At 44.2% G+C, this 19737-nt stretch overlaps 1 protein-coding gene across 2 annotated transcripts in view; it reads right to left on the bottom strand.

The window, feature by feature from the left end:
* COLEC12 (collectin subfamily member 12) overlaps positions 1 to 19737 on the bottom strand; it is a 196541-nt gene that overhangs the window by 36957 nt on the left and 139847 nt on the right. For both annotated transcript variants that reach the window (XM_007191581.2, XM_057527293.1), the window contains one exon: positions 6901 to 7023. In XM_007191581.2, coding sequence (XP_007191643.1) covers positions 6901 to 7023 — 123 coding nt within the window. The remainder of the gene's footprint in view (positions 1 to 6900; positions 7024 to 19737) is intronic.

A 19737-nucleotide genomic window follows, 5' to 3' on the forward strand; every position in this document is an offset into this window, starting at 1 on the left:
AAAATAAAAATAAAAAATAAATGTCAAATAAGAGTATATCCCTCCAGAAGTAACTCCTATGAGATCCAACCTTTAGCAGCTTGGGATCAAGTCTGACTGTCCCTCTTGGTATCGATAGCTTTTTAAAAAATAATGACTAATTTTTTAAGCATGAATATGCTTTATATATTACTTATCAGCCAATGGACCCAGTCTATTTTATTCAGCAAGCATTCCACCCACGTGGGACTGCGTGAGAAGATTCTCCAGGCTCCCATCAGGAAGCAGAAGTATGTTCCCACGCGTATGCGTGATCTAAAGTGAACCAGGCTCCGCGGCTCCCAGCACCTTCCCTAGAGAAGCTCGTCGTGCTCTTCCTCAAGCTTCTATAGTCTGGTCATAATGAAATGTGTGCTTTGCACCAAACGCTCTTTCTCCCCCAAGCCTTTCCACGCATGCTTCTCCCCACCTAGAATGTTCTTCCCTGGCCTCTTCCCCAAGCTAAGCCCTCCTTGCTCTTCAAGACTCAGCTGGTCACGTCCTGTGGGAAATCTTTGCTGAAGTTTATGTTGCAGGGGTCTCTCTCCCAATTATAGGACTCTCGTCACTGTGTTGTCATGGTTTCTCTACTCTAAGACCCCTTAGGGCAGGAAAATTTGTGTTGGTTTTATCTCCAGCTCTTAGCTTAGTGCGTGGCGCATAGTAGGTATTCATCACATACTTATTCATTACACCGTTTTTTTTAAATAAATGAGAATCTGCCTGCTGGCTGCCGAGGCCTGTGGGAAAAATCGTGGAAAAAATCGACTGAGCTAGAGGTTATGCAAACAAACGTATAAACCAACCAATGCAGGGAGGCCTCGGCACTGGCAATGAGTATGGCATTTAGCTGAATAATTATCGTTTTTTTTAAAGATGACTATATAAACACAGAGGTATAGTTATAATAATCTGAGGGTTGTCTGATAGGCATGCACATTCCTAAATCCCTGGAAAATGGGAAGAACAAAATGTTTCATCTGCATTTTAGCAAAGTTACCCTTTAAAAAAAATAAAATACGAATGTTTACAAGTTTAGGTTCAGTTTTGATCCTCAAATCAAAACACATGCCTCAGTCTGTCCTCAAACCACATACAGGATCTTAAGTCCTGACCTTTTTTCCTGGAAGCCAAAGAAACCTCTGAATATGGTGACAGGCAGTCATTTTCTACCCTCTCTAATTTTTCTTCCAATTTACTTTTTAAAAACACAGAACTGTCGTAGACAGATAATTCAGGTTTGTATAGAGTAAAAGGAATAAATACATTCATTAAAAAAACCCAAAAACCTGTTGGGTTTCTCTTTGGTGCTAGGAAACTCTCTGCCCCGCCCACAAGGATTATGAATCGGTTACGTGCACCAGTGCCTGTGTGTCTGTGTTTAAAAACACAGGATCTGGGTATAAAGCTGCAAACTTGAGGGGTGCAAAACCGGCAGCTTGCTAACTGCTTTAAAATACTAGACTGATGGAGATCCAGAGGTAACACTTGCTGTAATAGCACATAGCATTTTCGCTGTTTTTTACTCTTAACTCATTAGCACAAATTCTGTCAGGAAAATAGTGGCAGACCATCCTCTCTGACCCTGGAAATTCCCCATCTTTGGAGGGAGACCTCAGTTTGTAGATTATTCTCATATGAGGAAAACAAACATGAAACACAGAAGGGTCATGAGCAGTCTGTTTTTTCACAGGCTCCCCTTTATTGGAAAGTGTTTCTTGACAGATTTTTTTCTTCAAAATATTGTTGCTTTAGGTGTCATATCTGAAGTGTTGCCCTTCTTTAAGTACCCAAAACTCAATTCTCTAGGATCATCTGACAATAATACCTTTTCTATAAAAGCATGTTGGTATCATTCCTTGGCCTGGGCCACTAACCTCCTTCTCCCCCGTCTGGATTCCACCTGTCCTTTAAGGTCTACTCCAAATCTCACCAGCCCGTCGTGCTAAGCCTTGCCTGATGATCTGATTCCACACCAATGGACCCTTTATCTGAATGGCAATAAAAACAGCCTCTAGGGATTGCCTGCTCTCTGTAAGGTGCACTGCATCATCACTGCAGTTAATCCTTATGACTGCTATTTTACAGATGGAAAAAATTGAGGCTCAGAGATGTTCAGTAACTTGTCCAGAGTCACACAGCTTATTTTTTTAAATTTTTGGGGGGGTAAAAATCTGCACTTTACTTTTTTTTTTTTTTTTAATCTTTATTTATTTATTTATTTATTTATGGCTGTGTTGGGTCTTCGTTTCTGTGCGAGGGCTTTCTCTCTACTTGCGGCAAGTGGGGGCCACTCTTCATCGCGGTGCGCGGGCCTCTCATTATCGCGGCCTCTCTTGTTGCGGAGCACAGGCTCCAGATGCGCAGGCTCAGCAATTGTGGCTCACGGGCCTAGTTGCTCCGCGGCATGTGGGATCCTCCCGGACCAGGGCTCGAACCCGTGTCCCCTGCATTGGCAGGCGGATTCTCAACCACTGCGCCACCAGGGAAGCCCTACTTTTTTAATTTTAAAATTTTTATTATTTTTTTGGCCACACGGCATGCAGGATCTTAGTTCCCTGACCAGGGATCGAACCCACGCCCCCTGCAGTGTAAGTGCGGGGTCTTAAACACTGGACCACCAGGGAAGGCCCTCACACAGCTTGTAAGTGACTAAATGGGATACCAGGCCAGGAGATCTAACTCTAAAATCCATGCTTGCTCTGTAATTCCACATTGCCCTTCATCCAGTATTTCTTTTTCCTAAATATGTTTTCTTCCAAGAAAAGTCCCTTCAGGGGAAGGACTGTGTCTTCTTTATCTTCCCTTTACACTCATCATCCTCAGATGTTCACCAGGTCTCTGCCAGGTTTGTGGCCCAGGGCTGGACATGGAGGATCCAAGGGACTTAGCTCATGGCCCAGGCCTTGGGGACGGGGAACGAGAGCAGAGCACAGAGCTCCTGCCTGGTGCTCACGAGGGTCTGTACCAGCCTGACTGTGGTCCTGAGGGAGAAACACGCCCCCTACTGGTACCTGGGACTTCCCAGTAATACCAGTTATGCTCCTTCATGCTGTAATAAAGACATTTCTACCTTGAACACTATTTCATATTTCATTACAAAAATACAGAAGATCTGGTTTTAGGGTGTTATCCTGGATTCTGACAACAGCTACACAGTGTGATCTGATGCACATCTGAAAGCCTACTTATCCAGCTGTAACTGCTACCTTGGCAGAGCTGAACAGCAAGGCAGACATTTATGACTAGGAATGTTGCATCAGAGGAGGTTCTTACTGAAAAAGATTCAGATGTCTGTCTTTCATCTTTATCCTAATTACCTTAAGGTGGATGCCTGCTGGGCAGGACCACAGACTAGGATTTTCCTGTTCAGGGAATGTTCTGGAGGAAGAATGACCCACTGAATTTAGGAGGTGGCCTCTGTCATGGAAGCTTCACTCACCGATGATAAAGAGTCCAGGACAGAGGGTGCACCAAGCTGTAACTGTCTGAGAATGTGCTTTCTGTAAAGTGGCTGACATGCCTCATTGTCACAAGTGTACTGACCTGTCTGGGTGACTCAGCAATCCTCTGACTTGTTCAGCAAATTCTCTGGAAGGAACTTAAGTTACATCCTAACTTGTAGCTGCATAAGTGACATAAAAGGAGAAGTAAAGAACAGTTTTGAGGAAAACACCATGGAATTGCCTTTGCAAACTCTGATAAATAAAGGAGTTTCTATTTTACTTCCTTCCAACTTCTCCTCCAGAGAAAGATCTTTTTTCACTGAATATTCTTTTTTGTTTCTTTCTTCCCTTTTTTTTTTTTTTTTTTTTTAAAGTGGAGCGAGTTTCTCCAGACTTCAAAGGGAGATGTGTGAAGGAAGAACTTATCTTTCTGCCTCTTACCATGTTGGGTCACCAGAATCTTATCAGCAAGAAAGAGGAATCACTGTTCAAGTAAAGGGAAAACACATCTGGCAAATATCAGCATTTTAGCACATTAAGGCTGTGTTTAAAGACAAAAATTGCATGTTGTGTTACCTTATTTTTGTCAGTAGAAGCCTGAGGGATGGGGACCCTGAAAGAGGGAAAGAGGGGCCTCCAACTTGTCTCGCTCCCTCAATCTCTTCGCCCTTCATCCTGGCGAGATACACCCCAGAGCAGGCCAAGTGATCTTCAGGATTTTAAGCTTCTAGGTAGGGCCTTGAGTCTCAGCAGTTGGCTTAGAGGTCCCTGGGCATTGATTGACTGCCTTTATAGAAGTCAGCCCTAATCTACAATTCAACCATCCATCCATCCATCCATCTTCTCATTAATTCATTCAGTGAACTTTATTGGGTAACTATTATGTACTATGAGTCAGGTGCTAGTGGGAGATATGATAAATAAAAGATAGTCTCTTGTCTTCGTGGAGCTTACAGTTTGGGTGGTGAGACAGACCCACTGGCCATAATGATACAGTGTGACAGGGGCTAAGAGTAAAAAAGGATGCCATGGGGACCAGCAGGAGGGCACCAAACTCAGCTTTCAGGGGCTTCTTGCAGGACATGTGTCTGAGGGAGACATGAAGGGAAAGAAGGAAGAGAAAGTCATAAAGAGAAAGGTGGAGAACAGGGAAAAGGTGTTCCAGGTGAATGGACCAGCCCACACAAATATGCCAGAGCTGAGAAGGGCTTTCCACTGTCATAAAAATGGAGGAAATATCTGTACTTTAAAAATAAAGAAACAAAGCCCCCTATTTTGTATCTTTCTGTATAATTCTTAAGGCATAAAGATCCTAGACCTTATTTTTTTGCAGAGGTAAAAATGACAAAATACCATACAGAGGTATTTCTTCAAACCTTTCTCATCTCTGTTTACTTTCATATCACACAGTGCTGAGCCCTAAAGATACCTATTAAATGACTGTTTGATTTCAAGCATCTCCTTTATCTGAGTTCACTAGGAAAAGTTGTGAAGTGAGTAATGACCTAAATAACCCAGTAAAGGAAGACAACCAGGCTGAATTACCTGGGACATAAAACACCTTCCTTTTCCCCACTAGGTTTCCTCCCCCGCCTCCTCTGTCCAGCCCCGCCATGATTTAATAGCCTTTCTTAACACTTGCTCTGTTAATCCTAGGTTAGATTAACTCATCGCAAATGGATAAAATGACCTGGTAATTTCCCAAACTTCCATTGCCCAAGTTCATCAGTCAGCCCACTACAGGATGCATACAATTTTCCATGGAAATAGCCTTAAAAGTGGACTTAACAAGCCTTGACTATACTGAGTATTTTTAACATGTTTTGCCATTCTCATAGCTAGGGCTGTAAAAATGCAGTTATGAAGAAGCAAAGAACAGAGAGATTCAGCCACTCGCTACTGGGACCAACCTTAGGACAGGTGGCTCAGTTACATCATCTTTGCTCATCGCAATCACCTTGAAGAGTGGCATTATTATTGCCATTTTACAGATAAGAAATCAGAAACACTAAGGGGTTATGATTCATACCCAGGTTACACAGCCATGCAGAGGATTTAGCGTGATGCCTGGCACACCAGCGAGCACTTAATAAACATTCACAATTGCATTACAAATGGTGGACTCAAGAACTGGACCGGGACCGTCTGGCTCCAAAGCCCATTCTTATTCCAGTACACTGTTTTCTCAGGAAACTGCTAAACACTGGGAGAGCAGTGGGAGGAGTTACAAGCTGGAGGGAATTCACTTTGCATCTTTCTGTCCCCAGGTCAAATCTATGGGGCAGGGAACAGAGAAGGGAACATGTGGGAATTCTCCACTGTTAATCTGTCAGTGCTGAGGGAAGGCAGAGCGAAGATCAACAGACCCCATGTCTGCCTCTTGCTGAAACCAGACATCACATCTATCTCGCATGTCTCTGTGAGGCTTCCATGGCTGTTTTCTTTTCTTTTTTTTAAATAAATATATAAATTTATTTATTCAGGGCTGTGTTGGGTCTTCGTTGCTGCACGCAGGCTTTCTCTAGTTGCAGAGAGCTTGCGGTGCACAGGCTTCTCACAGGCTCTAGAGCGCAGGCTCAGTAGTTGTGGCGCACGGGCTTAGTTGCTCCGCGGCGTGTGGGATCTTCCCGGACCCGGACCAGGTCTCAAACCTGTGTCCCCTACATTGGCAGGCGGATTCTTAACCGCTGCACCACCAGGGAAGTCCCCCATGGCTGTTTTCTATAAAAGGGTTTACGTAGCTTGTGATTCTGAATCAGGGCGCCTTCTACCTGCGGTGTCTGGAACAGGGGGTGGGGGGAACCAACCCACTTTGCAGATCTGGAGGATTCAGGCAAAAATCCTCCACTGACCTTAAACCAGACATGTTGAAAGCATGCCTGGTATGCCATAAAGTACAGTTGAGGTGGAGGTGCCACCTCTGTGTTTAATTTCTACCGGGTGGTATTTTTGTGGGGGTATGTAAACAGTGACCACAGTAAATGTGCTGAAGAGAAACAAAAGGGAATTAATTGGCCAGTCCCTAGGTGAAGTAAGTTGTATCTCTTGGAAGTCTTATCCTCTGTCAATACAGTTTTCCCGTGTGCTGACTCCAGGGTTTTCGTGGGGCCTCTTAGAGGTAAGATGAAAAAAGATAGAGGAAGAGGGAGTATTTGGAAATAAGTAGGAAAAAGCAACAAAGAGGAAAAAATTTTATAACTCATAGAGGACCATGATTATGGTTGAAATGACTCAAAAGGAATTGCTACTTCTCTCCTTTCAGATCCCACAGCCAGAAGAAGCTCAAGACACAAAGATGGAGCTTAAGATGTTTAAGTTTTGTTGGCAAGAGTTATATTAATGAAATACTTCACACTTGCAAATGTACTTGTTTTTTCAGGCTTAAATTAATGAAAGAAAACTTGCTATTTGGAAGGAAAAAGGAAAGAGTACTTACCTTTGTATCCCAAAATGGCTACTGTGATTGTTAACAAGGCACACAAAATGTATAATAATATGATAGAAAACTTCAGTGCCCAGTTATTTTTACATTTGGTACATTGTGTTCCTTCCTGAATACCTGTAAGAAAAGTCAAATCTTAATAATAGTAACCAAAAAAACATTTCAAAAGTATCTTTTTGCATTTTGGTTCAAATACTATAACTAAGAATATAGTTTTTACATATGGCCTACTATAGGATGAGTGGTATTTTAAAATTAAACATACTTGAGCAACACAACCACTTTAAATCTCGCCATTATTATAAATGTATTTAATGACTTGAAAATAGAGAACTTTGTCTCATAGAACAGTTTTAAGATCACATTCCATTATGATAATGATAATTTCAATAAAGATCTCTACATGACAAGAGATTTAAAACACCCAAATCTACTTGTGTCAGCCATTATTGGACCTACAGTAATTCAGACACAACCAACAACAACAACAACAAAATTGTGACTTGTCCCTTGATGTTTGTTTCAGTGGTGTGCTCGAGCTAGTTCTTACTGGCTTGCAAGAGTCAATTGTCAAATTTGTAGGAATTTTGGGAACTGGTTGTTAAATGGTTGGCAGCTTGAAATCAACCCTGGAGGGAGTATTTACACCATGGAAATTGGCAAACACTACAAATGATGCCCTCCCACACCCTCAATTGCTTTACCAGCATGCCACTGGCTATACTGTACTATAACCTATAGCAGAAAATATAGGTAATTTTATGATTAAAATGCTCCATATATAACCATCTCTGTACACTACATATATACAGAAAACAGACACTGACCCTTATTTAAGTTATCACAGTGATTTAAATATCAACTAGGGAACAACCAGAAAAACCAGACATTTTTGATGCGAGGAGGTAAATTTTTAGTGCTCACAGATGAACTTTTTGAAAAACATTCTAGTCTAAGTGGTAAACCACCAACACTTCTGCAAGTGACTCCAGAAACTAACCCATAAAAAGGGAACTTGCCATCGGACTGATGAGAAACACAGAAGACAAAGACTCTTGACATTTTAATGTGAAAATCACATTGTAAGGAGTGTCGCGAGAGTCTTCCTTTCCCTATGTGTGTCTTACTAATAGCGTCTCCCAGGAGCAACAGCACATAAAGGACTGATCTTCTATGATTGTGCTCAATAACTTTTGATGGGTAAATTGTGAAGATTAAGCCACAGCTGAAGTTTCTCTCCTTTGGTTTGTAATTTTACGCATTGTGCCCTTCTTTGGTGAAAAGAGTTCTTCAGCTGTGTTTAATGCAAAATGATGAGAGAAGCAGCATAGAACAATGACTCAAATTAAGTTTCAGGCTTTAACCAATCCCTCCAGTGTTCTGGGCTATACACCCAAGGGGAGGGGGCTCAATCTGTCTGTTCCATGACTTAGAGCAATGATTCTCAAACTCTGCGGTGCACGGGATTCACTCGAAAGGCTTGTTGAAACACAGCCTTTCTAATTCAGGAAGTCTGAGAAGGCGCCTGAGAATCTGGATTTCTAACAAGTTCCCAGGGGCTGCGATGCTGCTGGTCTGGCCGCCATGCTTTAGAACAGTGCTTCTCAAACCGTCAAGTGCTTACAAATCACATTGTTGAAATGCAGATTCTGATTCAGCAGGTCTGAAGCAGGAGCTAAAATTCTGTATGTCTAACAAGGTCCAGGAGATGCTTTGTTGGAGGAACACATTTTGAGGAGCTACGGTTTGTTTTAGAAGATGGTCATGCTGGATCAACCTTGGTGAGCCAATTCCTTGAAGGTAAAGCTGTAAAGTCAGACTTATTGATCAAACAGACCCAGAGTTAATCAGCTTCTCAGCACCGCAGTTTTCTCATTTCTTTGACTCCTTTTCCTTTCCATCCTCCTCCTTCCATTGCCACCTAGATGTTTCAGTGCCATCTCTCGTGTCCAAAACTGACCTTTGTACTAGCCCTGCCAAACCAGATCTCCAGCTTTCACCCAACTTTTTTATTTCCATCCAATCTAAATACTCCTACCATCCCAATCCCCCAGGTGGTCAAACTCAGACACCTTGAAGTCTTCTCTTATACTTATTCTCTAACTCAATCAGTCATCAGACCCTGCTAATCTTCCTGCGGATATTTTTGTCATGATCATCTCATCCACAGTTTATTGATGTTCGCTTACTGCCTACACTGTGCCAGACTCTAATATAGGTACTGTACATCACCTTTAATTCATACAATAACCCTTCAAGATGGCATGGTAGTGAGAGCTGAAATGACATCCCATAGACATCATAGCCAGGATTCGAACCTGGGCCTGTCTGACTCCAAACGCCATGACCTCTCCCTACGCCATGGTGCCTCTCTGGTCAAGCTTTCCTTCCTATCCATTTCCACTGCCACCATCCTAGTGTGAGATCTTCTGATCTTAGTGGAAGATTCCTCTTCCATTCCCACTGGAATCCAGCCTCACCCTGTAACAAAATACTGCTGACCTCATGATGATGCCAAAAAGAAAAAAACAAAAACAAAGAAAACTTTCAATCGTTCACCCTTAACTAAAGGGTGAACACACACACACACACACACACACACACACACACACACACACCCCTGCTCATAAGCTCTCTATAATCTGGCAGTTTAAAATGAAACAAAGACCCCTTATACCCAGTTAGAGTGAGCATATTTTTGGAATTGGGAGTGGGGGAAGCACAGGTAGACCCAGAGATATGCCACATCTCATGTTCAGAAAACAATTAACTTGCTTTGGTGGCAACTGTAAAACACAGAAGGAGGACAGACCCAGGGATGCTGTGGAAAGATTGGATGACACTTTTATGGTTGATGGAGGGTTTCATTCCTTTTGGATTTTAGGACTGTGGTGGGTGAACTCTTTACGCCTCTCCAGGGCTATTTCTTTCATTCCATTAGAAGAGCCTCAGAAGATTTGGTCAGAGGGCAGATGATGATAGATAACAGAATCTGGGGCTAGAGCATTGCTTAGAGGTCATCCGGTCAAGCATCATTGTGTTACTGATGTGGAGAGTGAGGCCGGCGAGGTAAAGCAGAATCAGAAGGAACGTGCCCTGACGTCCAGGGCAGGGGTCCTTTCCTCCCCTTCTCACCATGCGTGCTGGCGCTGTGTTTGCCACTGGACATCTTGTGCACGTGGTCTTCATGCAGATCTGCTCCCGGACAGTTGTCACTGCTTCACATGCTGAAGAACAAGGGTCACTTCATAGTGACACGCATTTCTCGTTGCTGACTCTATCAGCATTTAATCAATATCAGATGGCACTGCCTGGTCTCCCGTCCTACTTGACACAATTTCTCCGTCTTGTTTTTTCTCCCTCCCAAGACTTATTTTTCATAAGAATTCTGTTTTATCTTTCCCTCTCTGCCCTCCACTGGGAGGACATCTGGCCAAACATACGGATGCCTACTACAAAGAGACCCTGCTGGCTCACGTAGCTGGGGGACCCCCTCCTCCTTGAACCTAGATGGTCACAAAAAACATTCAAGAGAGACATCCCCCTGTTACCAGCCTTTGTAGTGTTTGTTTTCTTAGCATTACTTTCCAGAGACGGGGGACTCTGTTCCCATTGCGAGGGGCCGGTAGGAAGGGCAGGGAATGGATCTGCAAGGCTGCAGATAAGAGATTCTAGGTCAGGAAGTGAAGCAGTTCGCCCCTCACCACCGAGAGAGCCAGCTTATCACAAAACCTGGCCCAAACGGCACATCTACAATTCAGCAGGCCACAGGCAGAACGTGCCTGCAGGACCCATGCCCTCCCATGGGTTACCCCTCCTGCTCTATCCCCACTGAACTCAAGGCTTGGCTTGTGTTCTGAATGCATTTTCCAGTGTCCAAGTCTTTATTATACAAAAAACATTGGGGAGGCCAAAGGAAGCCAGAATCACTCTGGTTAACTCCTTGAGTATTCTACGAAGTTCAGAATAGGCTGACAATTTGATCCCATCCCCAGTGTGCAAACTCAAAGTTCCCTGTGTTGCCCTGCTTCCAATAACACGTTTTAAGTAAGAAGATGGGGGTCAGTGCGGCCGCCGATCAGGGTATGGTGAGCTGGTTGGAGAGAATAAGCGAAACACTGCAGGAATGACAGTGCAGAAGGCCAGAAAAATTCACCAGCAAAGAGAATTCCTTTCTGCTGTGGTTCTCCATAAAGAGCCCTCCCAAGTTCTGTGGTCCTGGCCCCAGTACAGTCTGTTTTGCCAATCATTTTGGAAAACAAAAGAGTCTCCTTCACTATCATATTTTTCTACCATCACCAAAAGAGGGCTCTCTGTTAACATGGATGCGTGCTGATCAGCGCCCTTCCTCCTTAAGTGAAGGCCGGCGCTGTGGGCGAGTGCACGGCACTTCCGGGCTGTCTTAATTATCATAAATGTCCAGAGCTCAGTGGTGTTGCCATAAAGATCATGTTACCATAGAGAAGCTTCAAAAAGCTGGTAGCCTGCAAAATCCAGAAAAGCACAGGTTTTGATCTGAGTTTTGCAGTGACCTTTTCATGTGGTTTTTTTATAGTTATTAATCTACTGCCTGGTGGTATATATTCCCATAAGCCCATGAGAATGATTTGGCCCTAACGGTAAAACTGATGATTCAAATACACTCCTATCATTAAAATGCCCTCAAAAACAACAAAACAGTAAGTGTTAGCATCCTAGTTAGTTATTTGGATGTTGTGCAACATCACTAGAACAGAAGTTAAATACATAAAACACTTTATCCCACGAATAATTAGTTTTTCCTTATTATAAAGGCTATTTACTAAATGATGGGATATGGATTTATTTAGTATTTTTTTTAAAGTATTAATGAGTATTTAGTTCCCCAAATACAAATCCCAGCCCTGGACAACTTATTATGCCAAGTTTCTTAAATAATGTAGAGAATCATGGTAACAGAATGAGGACAAGAATTAAAAATAAAATCACTTTCTGTGCAAAATAAAGGAAGCCTCACAGCATCGCTATATTCAGAAAGATGTATTCAAACCAGAAAAATGATTTAGAACAGAGTTTTATGAATTTGAACTCTTCAGCATTCATCCTGAGCTTATATTAATATTCTGCACATTTACCAAAGGTATAGTTTCTTTCGTTAAAAATTTTTCATGTATATATTAAAAGAGGCAGCCAGTTCTGGTTTGGTTTCAATGTAAAAAAAAAAATTTATTATTTGTTTAAAATTTATAATGTATACCCTGCCTGCTAAAAAAGAATTGTTAGAGGCAAAAGCCAGATAATGATGCCACTCAGAAAATATAACATCTGCCAGAACGTACAGTGTCTCAAAAGAACGCAATTACTTTCTCTTTGTGGTTTTTATAATAGGAAATCCTTTATTATATGAACTGTACACAAATGCCTTCAGTTCTGAGGAGCGGAATCCTAGGTCCAGGGGGAGTTCATCCATCACATCTCTTACATATGTCCCTCCTGGCTGGCCCCTTCCTCCTGGCTCTCTTCCTATTCATTTTATTCCATGGGCACAGAGTGAACTGTCAACCATCCTAATGATACACTTCAGCAGCCCTGACTAACTTCATTATCGGCACCACCAAACAATGTCCTTCTGTGATTAGGCGCTGAATCTTTTAATTAAAAGGACACATGAAAATTTGGCTCCAGCTTGGACCATCAAGAGTCTGTCATATAATTGAGCTGGACACTTAGACTGCACAGGTATTTGGAGGAAAGCCACCAGATATTTGTTTAGTGGATGAGAGTTTGCTATTGCTGCAAACTCGAAGAGGAATTGGTAAGGATGGCGGCCAGTCTTGAGTACTTGATGTGTACCACGTCCCCCTGCCCAGCTACTTTCAGTCCCTTTAATAACCCTGCCAAGTAGGACTTCTGACCCTGATTTTATAGATTTTTAGGAAAGTGGGGGTCAGAGAGGTTGGGCACCCAAGCTAGTGAGTGGCTGAGCTGGGAGCTGAACCCAGATGATCACACGTTGCTTCCCTAAGCTTGCTGACCTTCAGAGGTGGAAAGCAAAACAAAGCAAGGAGAAGGATGCCTAATGACATAAACTGTAGAAGGTGGACAGGTTAGACTTTAGAAGTGTTCTGTCAAAATACAGGAATGCAGAAACGTCCTTTCAAATGTTGACAAATACGCCTTTTTCAGAAATGAGCAGGAAAATTTAGTCTCCAGGAAGTTAACTATTACAGGCCTGAGGTTTCTACAGGCTGTAATTTCTCTTCCTATTCTGTGGTGACATACTTGAGCAGCAAGTTAATTCCACCCTAAATAAATCCTCATTATCTCTGTGAGACGTCACAACTGGCTTGGAGGTTTGGCTGGTAAGGTCTGTTAGCCCCTCAGGGGAATCATCCCCCAAAGGTGGTGAAATTTCTGGAATGGGGTGGCCTGGGAAGAGAAGGTAGCTTTATAATTTCAAGGCAAACTATGAGACATGTAAGGGCTTTGAGCTTGAAACCAAAACAAGTTGGTTGCCCCTACTGAGTTTTCTTCCGAAGTTCTAGTTCACTGAAATAGGAGCCTCAAAAGTCAATGGTGCACTCATCTATGGACCCAAATAATTGCTGGTGGTTCAAGCCTGCAGGAGTTGGGAGAGAAAAGTTAGTGGAAAGGAAGGAGGTGAAAGAAGGATTTATTGAGTGGTAATAAAAATTTATGTAGCCTCTTAACCCCCTTTTTTTTTAAATTTATTTATTATTTATGGCTGTATTGGGTCTTCGTTTCTGTGCGAGGGCTTTCTCTAGTTGTGGCAAGCGGGGGCCACTCTTCATCGCGGTGCACGGGCCTCTCACTATCGCGGCCTCTCTTGTTGTGGAGCACAGGCTCCAGACGCGCAGGCTCAGTAATTGTGGCTCACGGGCCCAGTTGCTCCGCGGCATGTGGGATCTTCCCAGACCAGGGCTCGAACCCGTGTCCCCTGCATCGGCAGGCAGATTCTCAACCACTGCGCCACCAGGGAAGCCCCTTAACCCCCTTTTAAAAAAAACCTGCCTGGAGACTTCCCTGGTGGCACAGTGGTTAAGAATCCACCTGCCAATGCAGGGGACACGGGTTTGATCCCTGGTCCGGGAAGATCCCACATGCCACGGAGCAACTAAGCCCGTGCACCACAACTACTGAGCCTGCACTCTAGAGCCCGAAAGCCACAACTACTGAGCCCGCGTGCTACAGCTACTGAAGTCTGCATGCCTGGAACCCGTGCTCTGCAACAAGAGAAGCCACCGCAATGAGAAACCCACGCACCTCAACGAAGAGTAGCCCCTGCTCGCTGCAACTAGAGAAAGCCCACGCGCAGCAATGAAGACCCAACGCAGCCCCCAACCCCCCCCCCCCCAAAACCTGCCTGGAGTACTTTGGAAAAAAACAATTCTTTTTACAAATACCAGCTTGACCCCATGGTTCAGAAATCCACTGCCACAGTAACAGCTCCAGGTGGCTCAAAGTAGATACCAAGAAGCTCACCACCTAGCATCCTCTGACCACCCAGGTCCTCGGAACCTCACAGCCTGAGGACTTCAGCGGTCACCTCAGCCAGTATCCATCTTACCAGTGAGGAAACTGCAGTCCAATGAACTTCTCTGCCCTCCAGGCTGTCCCGGGCTTGAGGACTTAGGTCTCCGGATTCTCTGCCAAAGTTCTTTAGACCCCAAAACACAGCCCACCATACTTCTTTCTCGCTACATCCCATTTATTCAAGAAACAAGGATGGAGCACCTAGTCTGTACCAGGCGCTGAGTAGAACGGTGAACAAAACAGACAACAATCTCTGTCCTTAAGGAATGTACACTCCGGTGGGAGGATATTTTAATATGTTGGAAGGTGCTAACGGCTATGGAGAAAAATAAAGCAAGGACTGCACAAAGGGCACGTGGGAGAGGAGGTGGATGGCAGTGTAAGCAGGTGGTCAGAGAAGGCTTCGGGGAGTAACATCGGGGCCAAAGCTTGACGGAGCTTGGGGTGCTGGGCGGGGACCTCATGGCGCGGCCTCAGCGTCTGCCTGTCTCCTCTCTACGTCTTGAGATTCGCCCCCCTTCTCCCTGCAGCACTCTTCTCTCTACCAAACGACTTCTATTAGAAGCCGTTTAATTTCCTCACAAATTTCCTCCTGGATGAACCCTCTTCTAATAAGCCTTGCCCCGAGCCCAGCTGGGCCTGGACCCCTTCGGCTCCTCTGCGGTTCACATTGCATAAATCTATTAGGCTCATTTGTACGGTTTTCAAGTAATTTAAATGCCATCTCCCTGGCTATGACCATGGTATGGGAATGCAATTGTTCTGCTGTGCTGCTTTTGCATTTCTCTGAACAAACCAGACCCCACTCATACCCTGTACGCCCTGCAGATTCACGAATATGGGCCTGGAGTGTAGAGCCCGCCACGGGCAGACGGGCTCTGTCACCCCCTCAGCCAATCCTAGTCAAACAAACTGGCAGCAGCGCCAGGTGTGGGGATTTCACAACCTTCTCTTCCACTCTGTGTCCAGCCTCCTCGGTGAGGGGTGACACGCTGAGCTCAGTGTCTTACAGGCCAGGGTGTGACGTCCTGAGAGAGGCATTCAGCTCAAGGCCTGACAGTCAAAACGCAGACATACAGGACACCTTCCAACCAAACACTCATGAATCCATGGCTAGAAAGGAAGCATTTCCTTTTCACCACTGGGGAAGGGGTGTGTGGTGGGATTTACTAACCAGAGAAATGCAAGCTGTTCCCAGAGACCCTTCCCAGCTGCAGGGCTACAGCTCTCACAGAACTAAATCTGACAGGGCAGAGGTGAGAAAGCAAACCCACAGTCCAACATTTGCCTTGAGGTGCTTGCTTTAAAAAGTGTCATTTTAGGGCAGCTGAACTGAGCGGGCAAGTCTCAGTTAATGATAGCATATTTGTTGTTGATTACTGAGGCAGTGTTGGGGCATGTGGAAATTATGCTTTGGAGCAGGTGCTGGCAGAAAAAAAAAAAAAACCCCACTATCTCTCACATATCTACTTGACTTTTTTTAAACCAAAAAACGAGTGTTTTGATGAAAAAAAAAGGACCTCAATGTAAGTGAAAATATCAATCAGCCTGACAGACACTCCTCAGTCCTGTATGAATATGTGGTTTTTACTTTCTTCAAGTGAAGACGATAGTTGAGGACACTGAAATTAAGGGAAAAGTGAGCCAGACAAGGCGAAAGATTTTCCTGTCGGCGCTTTAAAGTAATTAACTATCCTGTGGTGAAGGTAGCCTCCGTTCTGAACCTTGATGAGAAGTCAGTCGACTTGAAATGACCCAGATGAGGGGGGAAAAAAAAAGCTGGTAAAAATAATGAGGAAAATGAGAAGGCTCTATTTTACAGACCATGGGACCAGTGATGAAGGGGGTGTGGCCCCCAGATTCAGTGAAGAGCATCTGTTCACCAGCTTGGTATTCACACTTGGTATTAAAACTGGACAAAGGACAGAAAGAGGAAGAAATTTTTCATGGAGCAGACAGCCCTGGCTGTAGAGGTCAAAGGAATGAAACTGAAAAATATAAGTGGAAAATCACTACACCAACAAGTCAGAAGGCATGCAATTATAATTAAAAGTAAAGTAGGAGAGCAGCTTCAAGATGGTGGAGGAGTAAGACGTGGAGATCACCTTCCTACCCACAAATACATCAAAACTACATCTACATGTGGAACAACCCCTACAGAACACCTACTGAATGCTGGCAGAAGACCTCAGACCTCCCAAAAGGCAAGAAACTCCCCACGTACCTGGGTAGGGCAAAAGAAAAAAGAAAAAACAGGGATAAAAGAATAGGGACGGGACCTGCACCTCTGGGAGGGAGCTGTGAAGGAGGAAAGGTTTCCACACACTAGGAAGCCCCTTCACTGGTGGGGATGGGGGGTGGGCGGGGGGGAAGCCTCAGAGCCACGGAGGAGAGCGCAGCAACAGGGGTGCGGAGGGCAAAGCGGAGAGATTCCCGCACAGAGGATCGCTGCCGACCAGCACTCACCAGCCCGAGAGGCTTGTCTGCTCACCCGTCCGGGGCGGGTGGGGGCTGAAAGCTGAGGCTCGGGCTTCGGAAGTCAGATCCCAGGGAGAGGACTGGGGTTGGCTGCGTGAACACAGCCTGAAGGGGGCTAGTGCACCACAGCTAGCCGGGAGGGAGTCCGGGAAAAAGTCTGGAGCTGCTGAAGAGGCAAGAGACCATTGTATCGGGGTGTGCGAGGAGAGGGGATTCAGAACACCGCCTAAATGAGCTCCAGAGATGGGCACGAGCCGTGGCTATCAGCGCGGACCCCAGAGACGGGCATGAGATGCTAAGGCTGCTGCTGCAGCCACCAAGAAGCCTGTGTGCGAGCCCAGGTCACTATCCACACCTCCCCTCCCGGGAGCCTGTGCAGCCCACCACTGCCAGGGTCCCGTGATCCAGGGACAACTTCCGTGGGAGAACACACGGCATGCCTCAGGCTGTTGCAACGTCATGCTGGCCTCTGCCGCAGCAGGCTTGCCCCGCATCCGTACCCCTCCATCCCCCCGGCCTGAGTGAGCCAGAGCCCCCTAATCAGCTGCTCCTTTAACCCCGTCCAGTCTGAGGGAAGAACAGATGCCCTCAGGCGACCTACATGCAGAGGCGGGGCCAAATCCAAAGCTGAACCCTGGGAGCTGTGTGAACAAAGAAGAGAAAGGGAAATTTCTCCCAGCAGCCTCAGGAGCAGCGGATTAAATCTCCACAATCAACTTGATGTACCTGCATCTGTGGAATACCTGAATAGACAATGAATCATCCCAAAATTGAGGCAGTGGACTTTGGGAGCAAGTATATACTTGGGGTTTGCTTCCTGCATCTAATTTGTTTCTGGTTTTATGTTTAACTTAGTTTAGTATTTAGAGCTTATTATCATTGGTAGATTTGTTTGTTGATTGGGTCGCTCTCTTCCTTTAAAAATTATTTTTATATATATAAATTTTTTTCCCTTTTTCTCTTTTTGTGAGTGTCCATGTGTATGCTTCTTTGTGTGATTTTGTCTGTATAGCTTTGCTTTTGTCATTTGTCCTAGGGTTCTGACTGTCTTTTTTTTTTTTAGTATAGTTTTTAGCACTTGTTATCATTGATGGATTTGTTTTTTGGTTTGCTTGCTCTCTTCTTTCTTTCACTCTTTTTTCTATTTTTTTATTTTTAATAATTTTTTTCTATTTTAATAACTTTATTTTTTTTCTTTCATTCTTTTTTTTTCTCCCTTTTTTTCTGACCTGTGTGGCTGACAGGGTCTTGGTGCTCTGGCCAGGTGTCAGGCCTGAGCCTCTGAGGTGGGAGAGCTGAGTTAAGGACACTGGACCACCAGAGACCTCCCGGCTACATTAATATCAAATGGCGAAAGCTCTCCCAGAGATCTCCATCTCAATGCTAAGACCCAGCTCCACTCAACGACCAGCAACCTACAGTGCTGGACATCCTATGCCAAACAACTAGCAAGACAGGAACACAAACCCACCTGTTAGCAGACAGGCTGCCTAAAATCATAATAAGTTCACAGACACACCAAAACACACCACAGGACGTGGTCCTGCCCACCAGAAAGACAAGATCCAGCCTCAACCACCAGAACACAGTCACCAGTCCCCTCCACCAGGAAGCCTACACAACTCACTGAACCAACCTTAGCCACTGGGAGCAGACACCAAAAACAATGGGAACTATGAACCTGCAGCCTGCAAAATGGAGACCCCAAACACAGTAAGTTAAGCAAAATGAGAAGACAGAGAAATACACAGCAGATGAAGGAGCACGTAAAAACCCACCAGACCAAACAAATGAAGAGGAAATAGGCAGTCTACCTGAAAAAGAATTCAGAGTAATGATAGTAAAGATGATCCAAAATCTTGGAAATAGAGAAAATATAAGAAACGTTTAACAAGGACCTAGAAGAATTAAAGAGCAAACAAACAATGATGAACAACACAATAAATGAAATTAAAAATTCTCTAGAAGGGATCAATAGCAGAATAACTGAGGCAGAAGAATGGATAAGTGACCTGGAAGATAAAATAGTGGAAATAACTACCAAGAGCAAACTAAAGAAAAAAGAATGACAAGAACTGAGGACAATCTCAGAGACCTTTGGGACAACATTAAACGCACCAACATTTGAATTATAGGGGTCCCAGAAGAGGAAGAGAAAAAGAAAGGGACTGAGAAAATATTTGAACAGATTACAGTTGAAAGCTTCCCTAATATGGGTAAGGAAAGAGTCAATCAAGTCCAGGAAGCACAGAGAGTCCCATACAGGATAAATCCAAGGAGAAACATGCCAAGACACATATTAAACTATCAAAAATTAAATACAAAGAAAAAATATTAAAAGCAGCAAGGGAAAAGCAACAATTAACATACAAGGGAATCCCCATAAGGTTAACAGCTGATCTTTCAGCAGAAACTTTGCAAACCAGAAGGGAGTGGCAGGACATATTTAATGTGATGAAAGGGAAAAACCTACAACCAAGATTACTCTACCCAGCAAGGATCTCATTCAGATTTGATGGAGAAATTAAAACCTTTACAGACAAGCAAAAGCTAAGAGAATTCAGCACCACCAAACCTGCTCTACAGCAACTGCTAAAGAACTTCTCTAGGCAGGAAACACAGGAGGAGGAAAAGACTTACAATAACAAACCCCAAACAATGAAGAAAATGGTAATAGGAACATACATATCAATAACTACCTTAAATGCAAATGGATTAAATGCTCCAACCAAAAGACATAGACTGGCTGAATGGATACAAAAACAGGACCCATAAATATGCTATCTACAAGAGACCCACTTCAGACCTAGAGACACATAC

This window comes from Balaenoptera acutorostrata, chromosome 13 (assembly GCF_949987535.1).
Source record: "Balaenoptera acutorostrata chromosome 13, mBalAcu1.1, whole genome shotgun sequence".
Lineage (NCBI taxonomy): Eukaryota > Metazoa > Chordata > Mammalia > Artiodactyla > Balaenopteridae > Balaenoptera > Balaenoptera acutorostrata.